Here is a 19035-nt window from a genome sequence, read left to right as displayed (position 1 = left end):
GTATTGTATTGCAACAGATAAGGAATAAAAGAAAACAAATTGATTAGCAAAATTTGGGTAATAATTGACATAGCAAAGGAGCGACTGCAACGGCTTTGCACACATTTCATGTACACAAAAATTGTCTAATGTTATTTATATTATTTATTAAATTAATTATGTATTATAAGGAGTAGTGGTGATATATAAAATAAATATATAAAATAATTATGTTTGTTTCGCATTACAATGAAAATAAAAGGCTTTTTTTAAATAGTAGTAGAATAGAAAATTTGTGAAAACGTACTTACTTTAGCCGTTTACTACTCACTTTCCGGCGCGCTTTCTTTGGCTTTGTTAATTTTGTGTTTTTTTTTTTTACGAATCTCAGTTGCACGCTCTGATTGTAACAAATCTAATAGCAGAAATAATGCCTAATATGTAAAATATTATAACTAATCAGAAAGCTAAACGAAAAGAAAAACTATGCATTCTCTCATTCTTTTTTTATCTTTAAAAGCTTCATAACTATAGTATAATTTATGGCACCTACAGATTCTGAGTACTTTCTTTCAATTTCTTAAGCTGAAAACATTAAAGAGGCGATACCTTCCCTTCAAAAAACTTCTACGGATTGAAAGTCAAGTTTTTTATCTAAGAAGCTCTACTAAATGTCTATTTATAATCTTAAGTGTCATGCACGAAGTACTCATATATTTATGGAATTTTCTTGAAACATGAGTTGAATTACTTTAGTTATTTAAACAATGTTAAGCTGTAAAACTTTTAAGCTCAATCTAACAATCGCTTCTTCAAAGCTCTCTAGGGTGCCTAAGCTTCAGAGCTGAACGAGAATTCATTTTACCTATGTTCTTTTAAGAATTTAGCTTTAACGATTCAAGCTCCTGTAAAATTTTACATCTTGTCTTTTAAGCTCTCCTTGAGTAGGCTACAGACGTGAGTGAAAGCGTCACGAAGTTTCAAATCTCGCATCGCAAAATTTACTTACTTAATTTGCGCTTAACGGTTATGGCCGTCCAACAAGGCGCGCCTTCAAAAGCGCATCGCAAAACATTCAACAAAAAGCTGGTCGGATTTTGACATGTGACTCTTTTTATTTTAACAGTTGAAAGCTTTGCTCAATCTTTAGATTTCAAGGCTTTTATTAGGAAAGTTTAATATTAAGGGTCAATAACTTAAATATTTATGAAATTATAAGGTAGCAAAATATTTTCAAGTACAAACAGTATTGGAAAATTTAATAACAAATCACACACCCTTTTATTTTTCGGAATTTTTAAATAAAACTATATTATAGCTATCAAATTACTGTCAAACAAAATAATTAAGTGTGATTCAAACTCGGAAACGGTTTGATAAGCAAAACGATGCATATCCCGATTCGAATTCATGTTAGTATTCTCACTTTCGACTATTTCGAATACTTTCATTTTATTCGAACATCTCTTTGGGAAGATAATGCTAATGAAATTCGGAAGCAACTATGGCGTAGTGGTTAGAGCGTTCAACTCACGTTCGGTAGATGTTCAGCTCAAATCCGCCCATGAATTTTTATTTTAAATATACCTAAATATTTGCTAATTAAAAATATGCTTACCCTGTTTGCACACGGGTCTAATGCTCCGAATCCTAGCCCTTCGTTCCGATCTCTAGAGATCTCATACAACTATTAGGTGGAGCGTGCAAGCCTACTACAGGACCTTCGGTCGAGGATCTGGCCAAATGTACACTATTTTAAATTTTAAGTTCTTGAGCAGTCTATATGAAATTTTGCACATTTTCTTAGATTTGGAGAGCGGGTGGTCCGTATCACGTGGACTGACTGTATGCGCGGCTAAAACAAATATTGTGCCTTAAGCAGAACATACTAAGTTTTCACTAACCTCGATGAGGTATTATGGCTTCGAATAATACTATTCAGGAATCTACCATGATCTCAAATAAAGCACTCGATTGATATTTTTTGTATGGCTAGTTATCGTTTTCCAACTGAAGCTCGCTGCCAATAGGGATACGGAGAATATGATGCTCTCTAGTTCGGTGAAGGCTCGGGGATTCAATATTTACTTCAAAATTTACTGGCCACTACACCGTCTTCGAAGTAGCTTTTTTAATCCTATATGTTTAGCAGACGAGGGTCTGGCGACCCCGAACTCCTCACAGAAAGATGACCTAGCAGGCTCAACGTTGTGATATCAAATCGTTCCCGAAACGGTCGTGCTAGCATCTTTATGGTGCTGTTTTCCGGAAAGTTACAAAACCTTCGGGGGTCTCCTTATCGATAGAAGAATGTGTAGTTATCCAATCATCCCTTGGCAGTTCTGAGCGCGATAGGCTTCGTCCGTCTGGCTAATTGCATTTTAGATAGCTATGATAGTTCTTGCCCCAAGTTCTACCAGCGAGGGATTTGTAGATTTTGTAAGGTAGAATTACGGCTGCATGCTCGAAAAATGCAGGTCATAATCGAACGTCACACCCAGTATCTTTGGTTGGCGGCCAGTGGGTAGCATAATGTCATCGACGTGGATGTCCAGTATTACCGACACTTGTGTCGTCCACGTCGTGAATACGGTCGCACAAGTATGAAAAATTGGAAAGAGCGTTATGGTATAAAAAATGTGTCTATACTACTTACTAAAATTAACGATAAAATATTAAAAAAAAAACGGGGCTCATGCCATATGTAGATTGTCTGAACTATTTTTCTTACCATTTAACTCTGTATTTCTGAACTTGTAAAGCAAACTGAGAGTATCAGCTGTTTTTGGGATTTCTCATATTGTAAACGCATAAGAAAATATGTAACAATCACTGGGCTTAAAGCTCTCAAATATTTAAAAAATAAAAATAAGTTTCACTTTTTGGCTTTCACTCGCTTTTAGATGATATCTGTAGCAGAAATCTGCTTAAATTTCTCTTAGACACCAACTCCAAATATTATTTTAAAATATCCAATGTTCCTAACGTCTGGAGCATACAAATTCCTTTTACACATTCAAAGCGTACCAACGAGGGACCGAAGTTTGTTTATACATATCGTTCAAAAAGTTTTGGCTGCAAACTTTCGAGTTAAATTGTGCTCTTTTTAGTTGTTGTTTTACTATGAATGTGCGAAATTAGCTAAGTACGTTAGATGTAAGGAATGTTACCATACATATATTGAGTGAATCAGTGGGTTGGGCATACATAGATGGCTGGCAAGTAGTGAGTGAAGGCATAAGGTAAGGGGATGCAAGATTTAGCAAAGAATGTGTGTTCGAAATGGTTTCAGAGGAAAAAGGTGAAGGTAAAGATATGAATATGATGAACTAAAAACCAGAGAACTTCGTATGGGTCTCCAACACGACAAATAATGGGAAATAGTTAAACTGCAATTACCGATCCAGTAATTTACCAGAGATTTTTTTTTTTCAAATTTTATAGCAATAAGTTTACTTTTATGCAAAATTCACAATTAAGCTTTTTGTTTACCTAGACAATTTTAAATTTTTCCTGGGGGTGTATGTTGACATAACATACAAAAATCTGCAAAAAACTAGTCTCGAAAAACGAACGCGATATTATAAAGCTGACGGCGGAGTGCTCGCTATAAGCTATGCTAGGCGAGAAGCAATTCTTATTTTCATATACTTACTTACTTACTTAATTGGCGCTTAACCGTCTAAACGGTTATGGCCATCCAACAAGGCGCGCCAGTCGCTCCTTCGCTCCGCCAACCGGCGCCAATTGGTCACACCAAGGGAGTTTAAATTGTTTTCCACTTGGTCCTTCCAACGGAGTGGGGGCCGCCCTCTACCTCTGCTTCCATAGGCGGGTTCCGATAGAAACACTTTCTTGGCCGGAGCATCATCATTCATTCGCATAACATGGCCTAGCCAGCGCAGCCGCTGCGTTTTAATTCGCTGGACTATGTTGATGTCTGCGTATAGCTCGTACAGCTCATCATTAAATCTTCTTCGATACTCGCCATCGCCAACGCGTAGAGGTCCATAAATCTTTCGAAGAACTTTTCTCTCGAACACTCCCAAAGCCGCTTCATCTGCTGTTGTCATGGTCCATGCTTCTGCCCCATATAGCAGGACGGGTACGATAAGTGACTTGAAGAGTATGATTTTCGTTCGCCGAGAGAGGACTTTACTTTTCAATTGCCTACCTAGTCCAAAGTAGCATTTATTGGCAAGATTGATTCTTCGCTGGATTTCAGTGCTGATGTTGTTGCTAGTGTTGATGCTGGTTTCCAAATAAACGAAGTCTTTTACTATTTCGAAATTATGGCTGCCAACAGTAGCGTGGTTGCCAAGGCGCGTATGCGCTGACTCTTTGCTGGATGACAGCAGGTACTTCGTTTTATCCTCATTCACCATCAAACCCATCTTTACCGCTTCTTTTTCCAGTTTGGAGTAAGCAGAACTAACAGCGCGGGTGTTTCATATACATACATACATATTTTACATGCCTGAAACGTTTGTGGCTCTGTGACAGCTTTAACTATTTTCCATAAGTAATCATTATTATCATAGCTTTCTATCTTTAGCTTTATTACAGAAACGCTTCTCGCTCCCACTCTTTCGTCAGCCTTGCTCGTTCAACAATTTTATATTGAGCGACGTATTAATGTAATAAACAAGGTATGGACGTGGTAACAATCCCCGCGTTTCTTATTTCAATTTGTTGTTGCATTTGTATTTTAAATTTCTATCGGAATCTGGATCAGTGTCCAATGAAACGCGTGGAATATTACATCGCACGTTGTATTGTAAACTGGTGTAATGCAACATTTTCATTTTTTAAGATGCTGTGATATATTTTAATAATTGACTAAACGTTATTATCCCAGTAAACATTGAGGTTTGGCCCACATTGGAGCTCAAGCTCAGGTCTTACGTATATCTCAAGTCTCAAGCGTTGCCTCTCTACAGTCGCCCAACTTAAGTCGCCCAACAGTCGCCCATTATTTTGAGAACCCTACAAAATGAACATTTTTCCATATGGCAAAATGTTGTTTCTCAAGTTGAGGAAACTGTAGTTCTTAACTTGTACTCAAACGTGATTCTCTAGTTGGACTCAAATGTTAAATTCTAATACTGCAGTATTTTAATGAAAATATAAAATAAAACATATATATATGATTTTAATTTATAAGATCGTAAATATATCCCTTACTGAGTGGAATATCAACTTATCATAGCAACTGTTTCGAAAACGCCATATCTCAGAACAACTTGTGAATAACGCACTATTTCAGAATTTGTTTCAAAAGAGCCCCATCTCAGAATTCGTTTGAAGAACGCCCTATTCCATAATTTTTTTCATAAACGCCACAGCTAATGTGAAAATGTATTGAATTTAAGCTCAGATAGGGCGTTTTTGAAACAAATTCTGAAATAGGGCGCTATTTAAAAGTTTTCTGAGATAGGGCGTTTTCGAATCGGCAGCCAAGATAGGTTGATATTCGATTATTTGTTTTTTTTTTTTTTTTAATATATTTCGATCAACTTTCTTTTGTTGCTTTTTTACATTTGAACATAAAATATTATTCTTAAAATATGTATCTGAATAAAAAGTTTATTTTACATTAAAGGCCTTCATTTGAATATTTAAATCTACGAATTGCTGAAACTTAAGCGTGTATGAGAAATATGCTCGATATTAATTTGAGAACTAGAATGTTGGAGGATTTTTAGAAAACGGTGTTAGATATCAACTTGAGAACTATAATTTTCTCAAATGTTGAAGAAATATTGTTCTGAGATTTTCAGTCTCGTACTATACTCAATGAGATAAAAATGCCGAATTGAAAATGCTTTGACTTTTGAATGTAGAGTGAATCAACACTTACTAAATATGCAATCCACAATAAAAATAAGTTTAGTTTTTCTTTTTTTCTTTTTGTGTGCTTACTGATGAACTAAGGAATACATGGAGTATCAATTTAGTATGAAAGTTGTATTTTTGGCTGATATTTTTTTATAGTTGTTGTTGTTGTTGTAGCGATAAGGTTGCTCCCCGAAGGCTTTGGGGAGTGTTATCGATGTGATGGTCCTTTGCCGGATACAGATCCGGTACGCTCCGGTACCACAGCACCATTAAGGTGCTAGCCCGACCATCTCGGGAACGATTTATGTGGCCACATTAAACCTTCAGGCCATCCCCTCCCTCCCCATCCCCAAGTTCCATGAGGAAGATAATCACACTTAGTTTGATTCACAATGTTTTCCAGTACACCCTAGATCTTTGCCGTAGAATTCAACTATCTAACTTTGTGTTCATCTGTTTACAATAAATCGTGTGGCATCTTAACACAATTCTTGAAATTCCATATTTCCCAAAAAATTGTTTGTATGCTTTAGGCGAGTGATAGGCAAAGCTTGAAAGAGAGTTCGGTCCCCACTTCAGCCGATGAAGAATTTCAAAATTTATTAATAATGAGCAGAGCTCGGATTTCTATGCAAATCAAATATATAAAATATATGAAAAATTAATATGTTTATAACTAAGGCATATGACTATGTTCACTTTGCTAGGGTCTTTAGATTACAGCGACTAAAAAGACGCAGTCACAGATCATGTAATTCCATAAAAATGGCGGCAGCTGCCAACTCTGGTCTCAGCTTTTATTTTTTTACAATGGGAATTAAAGCAGAGTTCTTTCAAATATTCTCCAAGCAAGTACACTGGTGAATTGTCAATCCGACGTTTGATCATTAGAACGCAAATTCGTTGTTGGAGCTTCTCAATAGTTCAAAGTTCTCTTAACGGGTAGTTGGGACTGTGGAAGGGTCCAAAGGACAATGCAGGAAAATATGATTTAAATATTTTTATTATATATATATATTATATAATATATTAATATTTTAATTATGAATGGATGTGTGTGTGCGTATGAGTGTTAGCTGTTTTAGGTTTGTAACTTGAACTCATTGCTTTAGTTTTGGTAGCCGAACTTGCAAATTTTCGGTTTTACATGATCATTTACCCTTATAACTAAGTAATCAATAATAAAATTTGAATAAGTAAATGCAGTTTTTTTTTTTTTTTTGGTTTGAGTAAAAATAAAATACACTAAATGCCCCATCACAATTGTAGTTTACAGAAAAAATTAACACTTAGATATTTATAAGACATATCAATCAATCAATCAACCAACCAACTCAGCAACTATTTATTACGACAATTCAATTATGAATACTAAAATTGTGAAAATTGTACTTACATGAACTTCATTTTTTTATTATTTGTTTTTTTTTTTATTGTATATGCCATAAATAATTTTTTAAGGAATTTATTTTTTTTTACTTATCTGTTTTTTCTGTATGAAACTGTTTCTGTGATTGTTTGGCTGTTATGTACGCCCGAAATATATATGTGTTCTGACACTTCGGGTCTAAGCTGTTTTCAAAATAACTAGATTAATTCAAAACCCTTCTTTTATAACTTTGCCTCCTAAAAATATGCTAAATAAGAAACAAAAATATATTCTTATGATATATAAACTTGCCTAAATACTACTGTGCTATATTTTGTTTAAAGGGTGAACTCTGTGGGGATACAAAGATTCTGACACAATAAACTATATGTTATTAAGAAATTCCGTTTTTGTCTCAATTACACCCATTCGCTTTGTCTAGAAATCGTAGAAAACGTAGAAACTTGTCAATTTACTGTCAAAAGTTGGCTACGCGCAATATCAAAATACATTTGTGAAAAGTTGTCTACTGTTTTTACATTTTCCATATCCAAGCCCATGGTGGAATAACCAAGTGAAGTAAGCCGTCAGTTGTCTTGCTCTAAATTCTTCTTTGTTCTGCCATTCGGCTATCTGAAAATTTTTCAACAATGTTGTCCCCGAAAAAGTGTTGCTTTTTGTATTTTGCAGGAGTAAAATATCCCAATTTTAGTACTTTTTTTTAAATAAACTATTAGGTGAATATCGATGGACCTTTACTGGATTTAATTTCAGAGATTCATCATTTGGGTATCTTTGGTGTTGGCTTCCATAAGTAAGGCCGTACTAAGGTAATACGTCCATATTTTTGATGTTGTTATTATATATGTTTAATTTGTTCCCAAAAAATTAAGACAGGTCTTTGTTGCAACAAACTATTTCCATTCACGTTATATTCAACCAAGGATCTTCTCCTGTATAGTGCTACTGAAGACTTTCAAAGAATGTTTTTCTCATTCCTACAAGAACTCCAAATTTGTCGTAACTATTATACCATATTTTGAAAATACTTCGCTAAAACAGTGGTATTCTAAATATACAATAAATTGTAACTCACTGTTGCTGTTTTGCTTTAAAAATCATACCACTAAGATGAAACAAATGCTACACTTAAGGATTGTAATTTAGAATAACATAAATCCAGCTTCGGCTAAGCATCTTCTGGTTCTAGGCCGACTGCCGCTGGGCTAATCTATCCCCAGACTTATTTTGGTAAATAATAACTTGGTAACATTAGTAATACATCATGAATTCAACTGTGAAGAGGTTTTGGGGGATCTTCTGATTAAGAGAAGAGAATTATATATGTTTTACTCCCGACTCTTAACGACAAATGAACAAAGCAGATGAACATGTCAATTAATTTTAAGGGATGGAAACACATTTGAGAGTATCACGATCACTTCCAAATGTGACTGCAAAACTTTTCATGCAACCCGAAACCCATTTAAGTTCCACAAAAGGCAGAAAAGTTCAACTAAATAACTAACGTGCATACGTACTATATATGAATAACACATCTTTCTTTTATGTCCGGTTTTTTCAATGAAAATTTCAACTGCAGTTGAAGTTGAGGTCAGTTGACTTTGGCCGCATCCATCAAATTTTACTGCTCATCACAGTTTAAGTGGCCAAATTGATTTTTTTATTTTTATTCGATCCTAAAAGTAATGTAAACTCGCACTGGTCCTTTGTATTCAATTTTGCATTGGCGTTAGGTGGCACTGATATGCTGAAAAAAGCAGTTTCTGTAATGGCTTTCGTAGCAAGGTATTTATTTTTCTACTCCTATTTTTTCAAAGCGGGTAAAAATTTGACCCTCTTCTGACCGGTGAAAATACATCCATACCGTTTCAGATAGTGTATATCTTCTGCCTTTTTTATTTACTTCACCTGGTGGTTCCACCATGACCCAAGGCTATAGGGGTATTCTCTTTGGCTAGAAACTATACAAACCATCGAAAGTTTTTTTACTGTCAAAAGTTTCCTACACGCAACAAGAAAATGCATTTGTGCAAAATTGTCTACTGTTTATGTACTTTTTATACCCAGACCGATGTTTATTTGAATAGAGAATATATAAGGGCGACAAGAATGTTGAAACCAAGTTTTCAATTTAAAAAAACAATAAGCATTAAATATACATTTTTATTTAGCTTTTGGCACTATATGCAGGATCAGAACGGGAGGATATTTCTTGTGTAAGTGGTTGTTCTTGCAGCGATAAAAACAATTCCCTAAGTTTTTGGGGAGTGTTATCGATGTTGACGAACCTTTGCGTCACGTTTCGGTAACAAGCACCATTAAGGTACTCGCCCGACCATCTCGGGAACGTTTTAATACGACCACACTGAACTTGACCATATTTACTACGCTTTCTAGACAAAGTCGATGTGTTTAGTTTTCATAGAAAAATTAATAAAAATCAGCAAAGGTTTTAAGGTTATACCTTTAGAACTATTTCGAAACTACAGTGATGTATCCAATCGTTTGGGCTTAATATTAAGTTATCCATGCGTCTGGTCCCAGCGTTGAGCCATCTTCATTGTCATTTATCGTAATATGAGACTAAAAATACTCAGCAAACAATAATACGGATGGATAGCTTAATAGCAAGCTAATGATATCAGAAATAAGTAGTCCTCGAGAAAGAAGTATATAAGTGTAGCCTGAAAATTGCTTGTTTCCATGTAAAAGGTTGGAGCTCAGACGGGTGAGATGATCTTCACCAAACTGACACACGTGTTATGTACATGCCTATATTATTTTGGTTTTATTTAGTTTTTAAAATCAGACACATTAGGGTCTTGAAATCAAAACATGAACCCGTGTAGTTTTCAAATATGGATGTACAATATGAATATATGTAAAGCTGCTGATGAGAGCTTTAATACAAAGGTAAAATTTTTGCGATATTTTTGATATTTGTGTCGATATGATTTCGGGGCATTTCGGGATTGTGTTCGGGGTTACTTCCCGACCATTTCGAGAATGTGTTACGGATGATTTTCGGCCAGTTTCCGAGATAACTTCGAGATGACTTCAGAACTACATCAGAAGCCTGAAAACTATCACAGGAACGGTCCGTAAGTTGTCCTTAGCGGATTGTGTGGATGTCTCTGAGGGTCTTTTTGTGTTACTTGCTTTTAAACGGCTAACTTTTTTATTGTCACATTTCTTCCTAGAGCTTACGGAGATGACTCCTTAAGTTCCTGGGAAGCGGGGACTTTTCAATCAGATATCTGTTGGGATCCCCAGGTTTTTCAACAGGAACTGTTTTTTCTACATTTGATTTCTCACCTTTATGGGGAATATTCTCTCCTCACTGTGTAGTTGATGTTCTGGTGATATAAGAAGAAATCCCGTAGCAGTTCTAAGCGCAGTGTTTTGACAGGCCTGCAGTATGATCGATTGTATTTTTTTAGGCTCTGCGACTATATCAGAGACGCGGAGAATACAAGCTGCTGGCCAATTGCTTTACAAGTGGACATGAGTGTTCCTTTTTCTTTGCTCCAAGTGCTGCCAGCGTAGATATAAGGATTTTATTACAGCTCTGCACTTTTGGAACGATTGCGGCTACATACTCGCCAACATGTAGATCCTAATTGAATGTAACACCCAGTATTTTTGGGTGTAGGACAGTCGGTGGCGTAATGCCATCGACGTGGATGTCCCATATGCCGACATTTGAAACGTCCACGTTGTAAATAAGGTCGCCAAGGATTTGGTCCATGAGAATGCCAAAATTCTCGAGGTCAAAAAACTGGAAAAAGTAGGGAGATAGTCGTTAATTTTATAGCAAAGCTTTTCAACGCATGGGCCAAGACCTGTTGCCATTATCACACAGTTATTGGCGTAGGACACAATGGTATCTCCTTCTGGTGGGAAAGGGAGCTTCGATATGTGAGCCGTTTATTTTGAAAGTGGCATAAGTCAATTCCAACTCGTGGTCTTAAATTCATTGTTATTTTTGAACGAATGCATATATAGATGGTTCTACAATTATAAAATAATAATAAGAATTGCATCTTTTGGATATTGGACTCTAACAAACTGGAGGCGAGGAGAGATACAAACAAATTATCACTGAACCTAAACGACATGAAATGACTTATGCCACTTTCAAAATAAACGGCTCATGTAAAAATTAAATAAAAGTGGGAATAGTACAACACCCTGCAGAACCCTTCGTTTAATTTTCTGGGTTTTAATCTTACGTTCCTGAACTGAACCGATGCTTGCCGACCACATATATAATTTGCAGTCCACGGTTTGAGACTGGGAGAAGGTGTAGACCCTTTGAAGTCTTGCAGTAACGTGTTGTGATTGGTTCAGTCTAAATTCAATACATTTTATCGTGGCATAGGGCTTTTATGAAAACAATTCTGAGATAGGGCGTTCTTCAACCGAAATCTAGGATGGGGCGCTTTTAAAACAGGTCAGGAACAGGGCGGTTCTGATATTTGAAATATGGCTTTTTCGAACTAGCAGCTAAGTAAGGATGATATTCATCCAGCAATGGGTAATTTTAGAAATACGGTTTTTCAATTAGAAGAAAATTTTCCTAAGCGGGGTCGCCCCTCGGCAGTCTTTGGCAAGCGCTCCGGGTGTATTTCTGCCATGAAAAGCTCTCAGTGAAAACTCATCTGCCTTGCAGATGCCGTCGGACTCGGCGTAAAACATGTAGATCCCGTTCGGCCAATTTGTAGGGAAAATCAAGAGGAGCACGACGCAAATTGGAAGAGAAGCTCGTCTTTAGATCTCTGCGGAGGTTATCGCGCCTTATATTTATTTTATTTATGATTCGGCTTAAAATGAAATCCTCCTGAAACCGGCAAAAAATTTTGTTTTTTATCAACTTTAAAAACGACCCAGTTTTACTTGAATGCTGATGGACATCCCATCTTTCAAAACACCCCCGTCGGGTGGTGCGTGCACAGGGATGAAATTTATCCACTGAAACCAAGAGTAAAAGCTTAATTGTTGAACAGCCCGCTATCCATCTGGCAACTCGACAACAAACAAACCACTAAAGCACCTTTGGCACAAAGACCATTCATTATGGTTATATAGCAATGGTTTCAAACTTAAATTACAAATTGTCATCGTATCTGTGCAAGCTCCAAAGCTACAGCGCATCTTGTAAAATTTTCTACTTGTTCTTAAAATACTTCTGCAAAGGTTACAAATAAATAAAAAGATGATAAAAACAAGGACTACCTTTATATAAATGGACCAAAAAATAGAAGGCAATTTTTCCTTTAATACAGACATAGTCTTGTTGAATTTTGACTAAAAAACTTTAACAATAGCCCTTGTAAAAGAATTTTGGGATTTAAAACTATAAAGGTGGAGCGAAATCTTTCAATTTAAGGCAAACCATGTACTTGGGATTAACTAACTGATTATTTAAAATTTAAACACGCGCTCTATCTTTATAATTTTAAATCCCAAAATTCTTTTACAAGAGCTATTGTTAAAGTTTTTTAGTCAAAATTCCACAAGACTATGTCTGTATTAAAGAAAAAATTGCCTTCTATGTTTTGGTCCATTTATATAAAGGTAGTCCTTAAAATTTTTTAACATCTTTTTATTTTCAATTTTTTAGTACTGCCTACAAAATGGCAATTGCAACTATGATTAGTAATTTAAGTAATTCCTAAGTGAAAATTCTTATCTTTATTTATTTGTTCCAAATAGCAAGATTTAAGAGAATTAGTGGTATTTTCGCTGACAACACTGGCGAAAGCAACAGAATTCCACCTCGCATCATACCAAGAGAATTCCACCTCGTTCGTCAGCTACTTAATTGGCACAGCTGAAAATTGTGGTGAAATTCGCATACGCCTGAAAGTCTAAAAGAATCGTGGTGAAAGTCGCGTACGCCTAAAAGTATGCAAGGACGTGCATTGAGTTGGGCGTTCAACGAGGTGGAAATGGAATTCTATAGCGCCTGCAACACTCAGGAGGCTAGCCATGAAGGTATGTCCTAATCTTCTAAATAGTTCGACTTGTGCGTTACGTAACTCAAATTTTTTGATCAAACATTGCACTGTCACCGAGTTTTAAACTATATTTCATCTAGATATCCAGGAAGTTGGTTAAAAATCGATTGCAAGATTCCCAATTTAAAACTAGTTTTCTCAATATATCGATCCGTGCGCCACCTAGCGGAATTTTTTTGATAAAATATCGCATTGTCACCGGGTTCTGACTTACGGCCCAAGTTTCATGTCTCTAGCTCAACGGGAAGTTACCGAAAAAGACTTTTCCGTGGGTCAAAAATTCGCATGGAAATGAGGGGACAAACATGAAAGGGACTTAATATAAAGGTAGTAAAAATGGGTATAAAAATGTATACGTTTGCTCCAAAATGATTTTAAGCTTTAACTACAACGTCTGACTATGTTATACTGAGTTCGAATTATTCCGCTCCAAATTAAGACGCTATAATTGCTGCACAGCGTACTTTGCAGATGGTCGCTTACCGACAGATAATAAAAAACAGGAAAGTTCTACAAAAAAGTTGTTTCTGTGCTAGTAATTTCTGCAAGGAATCTATTTTATGGACCACTATATACTATATCAAAAATAAGAACACTCCACACTGACAGAGTTTACGCATTCAGCAGTATACGTAGCATTTTGTAAGCCTATTTATAGCTATGTATATTAGATATATATATTAGAAGTTTTATATACATACATATGTACCTATACGATTGAAGTCATTTAAGGCCATGATGCCAATAAACCATCTTGTTTAAGGATCTATAGTTTTGAGCCATCAAAGTTGCTTCTTACATTTTCATTTATACATTTTTTTATTTTCTAAGTTTTTGAAAATTTTGTTTTATTACCAACATTGGTTGACTAATTGTTTAGCAGACACTTACCATGCCAACGGGAGGGCCACTGGGTCCACCCAGTGTTGGTGGTGGGTGACCTGGACGTGCGGCTTGCAGACGCTGCAGTAATACAGCACGATTGAGATCTTCCAGTTGCTTTTGTTGTTGTTGTTGGACCGCTACCGCTTGAGCGACCTGCGCCTGTGCATGCGCTTGTGCATGCGCCACCTGAGCCTGTACCTGTACCGCTTGTGCCTGAGCTACAGCATGCGCTTGTGCTGCTTGCACATGTGCCGCTTGAGCTTGAGCCTGTGCTTGAGCTTGCGCCTGTGCCTGCGCCTGCGCTTGAGCATGTGCATGTGCTTGAGCCGCTTGGACCTGTGCGACCGCTACCATTGCAGCAGTCTATGATCAGGATATACATATTTAAAGATATACAGAGAAGAGAGAGAGTGAGAGAGAAGAGAAGATAAAGCACACTATCAATATGGGATATGGTGGCAGAGATATTTGCTTTCTGGGTGCTACTGTGAGACGGAAGGGGTGAGGAAATATGTCTTCTTTTTTTCATTTTATGGCATAAATTGGCGCTTATCAAAACTGAAGCTAATTAAATTTTTGTCATTAAAAACTTTCAAATAAGGTTATTCGAAAAGTTTGCTTTAAAAGCTTCCCTTGTTTTTTTATGTGTATATTCGTTTTTGTGATTTAAATCCATATTTTTGAATTTAATATTCTTACTTCAAAATTTTTCGAAGCTTTACCAAATCTAAGCGCGAATATGAATGTAATCTAGAGGATTTAAATGATGCTTACTACTTTAATTTCTTCGGGGTTATTAAAGTCAGCCAGATTATCATGTTATGTCATAAAAAAATAATTTTTGTAAAGTGTTTTTTGTAAACTAAGCAAGGATATGGCAATGTAAAGATCTAAGATGATGACAAAGCAAACGTGTGTTGCAATTCAAATGCGCTACATATTTAGTTTCGAAATTCTTCTCTTCGAAACTCACAACAAAAATTATTTAAGGCATCATTGATTAAAAATAAGTAAGGAAGGCTAAGCTCGGGTGTATCCGAACATTACATACTCAGCTGCCATATTACAGCTTGAAAAACTTTTAAAGTGGGTGGTGCCACGCCCATTACCAAAATTTTTCTAATTTTCTATTCTGCGTTATAAGGTCAACCCACCTACCACGTTTCATCGCTTTATCCTTCTTTGGTAATGAATTATCGCACTTTTTCGGTTTTTCGAAATTTTCGATATCGAAAAAGTGGGCGTGGTTATAGTCCAATTTCGGTCATTTTAAATAGCGATCTGAGATCAGTGCCCAGGAACTTATATACCAAATTTCAATAAGATTCCTCAAAATTTGCTCAAGTTATCGTGTTTACGGAGACGGACGGACGGACGGAATGGCTAAATGAATTTCTTTTTTCGCCCAGATCATTTTGATATATAGAAGTGTATATCTATCTCAATTAGTTTATGCCGTTACGGGGTACCATTATGCGAACAAAATTAATATACTATGTGAGCTCTGCTCAGGTGAGTATAAAAATTTAACTATTTTAGTGTTACAAATTGTTTCCGAAAACATTCATCATCCATCTATTTCAAAGTTTTGTTTACATTTGAGTTTCATAAACTGCTAAACACGAGTTTGCACAACTTTGAAAATATGTAAAAATCCATTATCGAAGTTTATTTATGGGTGAATTGGTATTTTTTTGTCCCTAAGTTATTGATCTACAAATATTTGTTTCGAAATTAAGCCGTTTTCAAATACATTTGTAAAGAAATCAGCAGTATAAAACCGGAAAATTTTGAATAACATTTTTTAAAAATCTTCAATTTACTAGTGCATGAAAAATAATATTTAAACATTATTCGTATATATTGGGAACCGAACCTATCCGACTTTTATTTGGAAAGCTTGCCACAAGTACTTTACAATTGATTTAATTAGAAAACAAAAACTAAGAACTTTCACTCATTCTCATGGTGAATTTTAAATATTCTTAACACTTTTTATATACTTCAACACCAATCAATGCTGCGGAAACCAAGTATAATAATTAAAGTTAAAAACGAATGCTAACGTAAAGGATAATTTTCAAACTTTGTTAAGGAGCAAGCACTACTACTTGACCGAATATTCTTACTTTTGCAATTTTAAAATCTGACAAGTCTTATTCACTAAGAATTATTGCAAAAAATTTATTTAAGAATGGGAAACGCACCACTTACACAAAAGCGAAGTGGCTAGAAAATCTTCTCTTTCATTAGGGGAGATAAGTGAGTTATGTCACTTTATACCACGCCAGATTAATTATTTTAAATAAAGAACGTGCATTCGTTTTATTGTTAAATTTCAAGATTTATTTCAATTAATATCGACTTTTTTGTTTTTCTATACTGTAAATTATAAAAATACACACACAATATATACTCGATTAGTTTAAAGGTTTGTCGGAATTTCAAAATTGCAAAAATTAAGATAAAACTATATTAAAATGTAGACTTTCTGAGAATTTTATAAACGTTTCCTCGCCACTAATTTATTTAAGTCTAAACAAAGTTGTTGTGTACGTAAAATAAGTAATGTCGTTCACTATTCATTTCCTGCATTAGGTTGTGTATGTTGCGTTGATATACTGTATTTAATAATTTTATACATAATTCTAGAATTATGTCAAATGTAAGTCAATTTTTGTTCATGTGAATATAAATGGAATTCTTAAATGCAAAGCTATCCCATTTATTAATTTCAGAGTCTTTATCTGTCTTTTATGTGCACATACTGGTGAATGAGACTAACACCACAAAGAGAGCATCAAAGAATTAATTATCACTATATATGTACGTCTGTTTTTCTTTTTTATATCATTTTGTATACTTGTGTATATTACTGCGCGTTTACTTATCACCAGTGCTTAAGCTGTAGGTAGTTATTCGTCTGTAATTTCTTGTAATTTCATATTAAGTAGTCTTTTAAGTATTTCGTTATTCTTCGACAAACACGACAATAAATATATATTGTGTCTTCCTGGGTGTATATAAGTAATCTAAATATCTCTCCCACATCCGTCTGTTCAGTAGTTATATTGACTATGATTTCTATATCTATTGTAAGCACTCACTTCCTGCGCCTTGGATATAGCCACAGCCTGAGCTGCTGCTGCTGCACTTGACGAGCTGGAACTTGTTGGAATCGTCGTAGATGATGCACTACTTACAACGATACTTTGATTATGGCTATGCGTACTGCCTGAAGTGGTACGCTGCTGATTATTATTGTTCCCACTGCCACTATTTAATTTTTGTTGATATTTTGGTTTCCGTGCTCGCATTTCCTCTAAGCTTAAATCTTCTGGTGGATGCATAATTTTCGACGTCACACTTCCTGAATTTGAAGTAGTTGGTGCAGTAGTTGGTGCAGTAGTTGGTGCTTTAGCAGCAGTTTCAGCCGGAGCACTATTTCCTGTTGCATTCGGATTGTTGGTTGTTGGCGGTGCACTAATCGTTGCATTACTTAAAATAGGGTAAGCATTAATTTATAAATATTTTAAAAATTATCAGTTTAACGGGTTTGCATTACCTATACGCGGGAAAAGTGGGTTTATGTGCCATGGCACCTGCATGCACCGCAGCAGCCGAAGTAGTTGCAGCCAATGCTGCTGGAAATAACGGTCGCGGTGGCAACATATGCGGTGGAGGCATCATTGGTATGCCACCAGGACCCAAAAACGGAGGCATTGGCGCCATAGGTGGCATATTTGCCATCATACCCATGTGACCGTATTGACCCATCATTGGTGGCATCATATTTGGGGGCATCATCATAGGTGGTGGCGCCGATAATGGAACTAAATTAAATGTATACCACAGTCATTTTGTTTCTAATTTTCCAATGTATATTTTTGGATATTAATACATACTTTCAACTCTTTTCTTAGCTGTTGGTTCGTCGTCATCCGAATCAGATTTGCCGCCATTTTTCTGCCGTTCATGTTCGCGCAGATCGTCTGGAGGTATTCCATCCATACCGAAAATTTCTACTTCTATATTTGAACGATTCGGCAAGGAGTTGGGTACCTTGTCCACAGTTTCTTTATGGACTTGCATACAGTGAATCGATAAACCTGGCCCAGTATATAACTTCTTGTGACATATGTGACATTTAAAATGCTTCGCCTTCTGATGTTGCACCAAAATTTTTTCATCTTCAAATTCACGATTGCAGTACCTATTTTTAGCAAAATAAAATTAAGGAAAACTCAAAAAATAAAACCAAATGCAAAAATAAAATCAAAACGTGGCGTCCAAGGGAGTATTCGACGTTGACAGCGCAGCTTACACAATTACATAAAATAGTATAGACACGATAGCCCCCAAAGGCCATACTTTTTTATTTTCTTAAAAAGGATACCAGCACCATGGTTTTGAAGCTTTCTTCTTCTTGCGACCCATTTTATTTGTGTTAGATTTAAGTTTTAAAGTACTTTTGAAGGTATGAATACAATTTTATTACTGTAAAGCAACTAAATAATCATCAGCGAAAATTTTCACGTCGAAAATTGATATAACAAAATGGCCTACTCTATTTTCCTTTTTAAGTGACGTTCGTGAAAGCCACAGAGTGCTGAATATGAATATATTGTGGTCATCGATTCTAACCACGCTTGCCACTTGATAACTCCAGTTAATTTTTATTTTTGGTCCTTCTTATGCTGGCTGGCAATGACACAAAAAATGCTTCTGCCCTACAAGACAGGTACCCGTTCCCTAATCGATTACTTAATCGTCATCAATAACTTTTTCACCAATTATCGTCTTAATGACTTTTACATTGCTGTCGTGAAAAAGGTAACGCATGTGCTCTCTCAAAATAGTGTACGTGTGACTCTCTTTCTCGCTCTTACCTATTGTGTTTTCGACATTCCTTCTCGCTCG

The 19035-nt window shown here is 35.8% G+C and overlaps 1 protein-coding gene across 9 annotated transcripts in view; it reads right to left on the bottom strand.

Annotated features, from left to right (window-relative positions):
- Positions 1–18708, bottom strand: part of BuGZ (Bub3 interacting GLEBS and Zinc finger domain protein) — a 37732-nt gene extending 19024 nt beyond the window's left edge. For 5 of the 9 annotated variants that reach the window (XR_010949745.1, XR_010949746.1, XR_010949747.1 and 2 more), the window contains exons 1-5: positions 18512–18707; positions 18021–18328; positions 17681–17948; positions 17223–17613; positions 14122–14478 (exon numbers count right to left, since the gene is read on the bottom strand). Coding sequence is in view for 2 of the 9 variants with exons in the window: in XM_067766798.1 (XP_067622899.1) it covers positions 7410–7454; positions 14122–14478; positions 17223–17613; positions 17681–17948; positions 18021–18328; positions 18512–18552 (1410 nt within the window). In the remaining 7 variants the exon portion in view is untranslated. Of the gene's footprint in view, positions 1–7223; positions 7455–13939; positions 14057–14121; positions 14479–17222; positions 17614–17680; positions 17949–18020; positions 18329–18511 lie in introns of those variants that run through there. The other 4 variants (XR_010949751.1, XM_067766798.1, XR_010949750.1 and 1 more) reach the window with 4 other exon arrangements.
- Between the last annotated feature and the right edge of the window lie 327 nt (positions 18709–19035).

This window comes from Eurosta solidaginis, chromosome 2 (genome assembly GCF_040869045.1).
Source record: "Eurosta solidaginis isolate ZX-2024a chromosome 2, ASM4086904v1, whole genome shotgun sequence".
NCBI lineage: Eukaryota > Metazoa > Arthropoda > Insecta > Diptera > Tephritidae > Eurosta > Eurosta solidaginis.
This window is presented reverse-complemented; position numbering and strand designations above follow the sequence as displayed.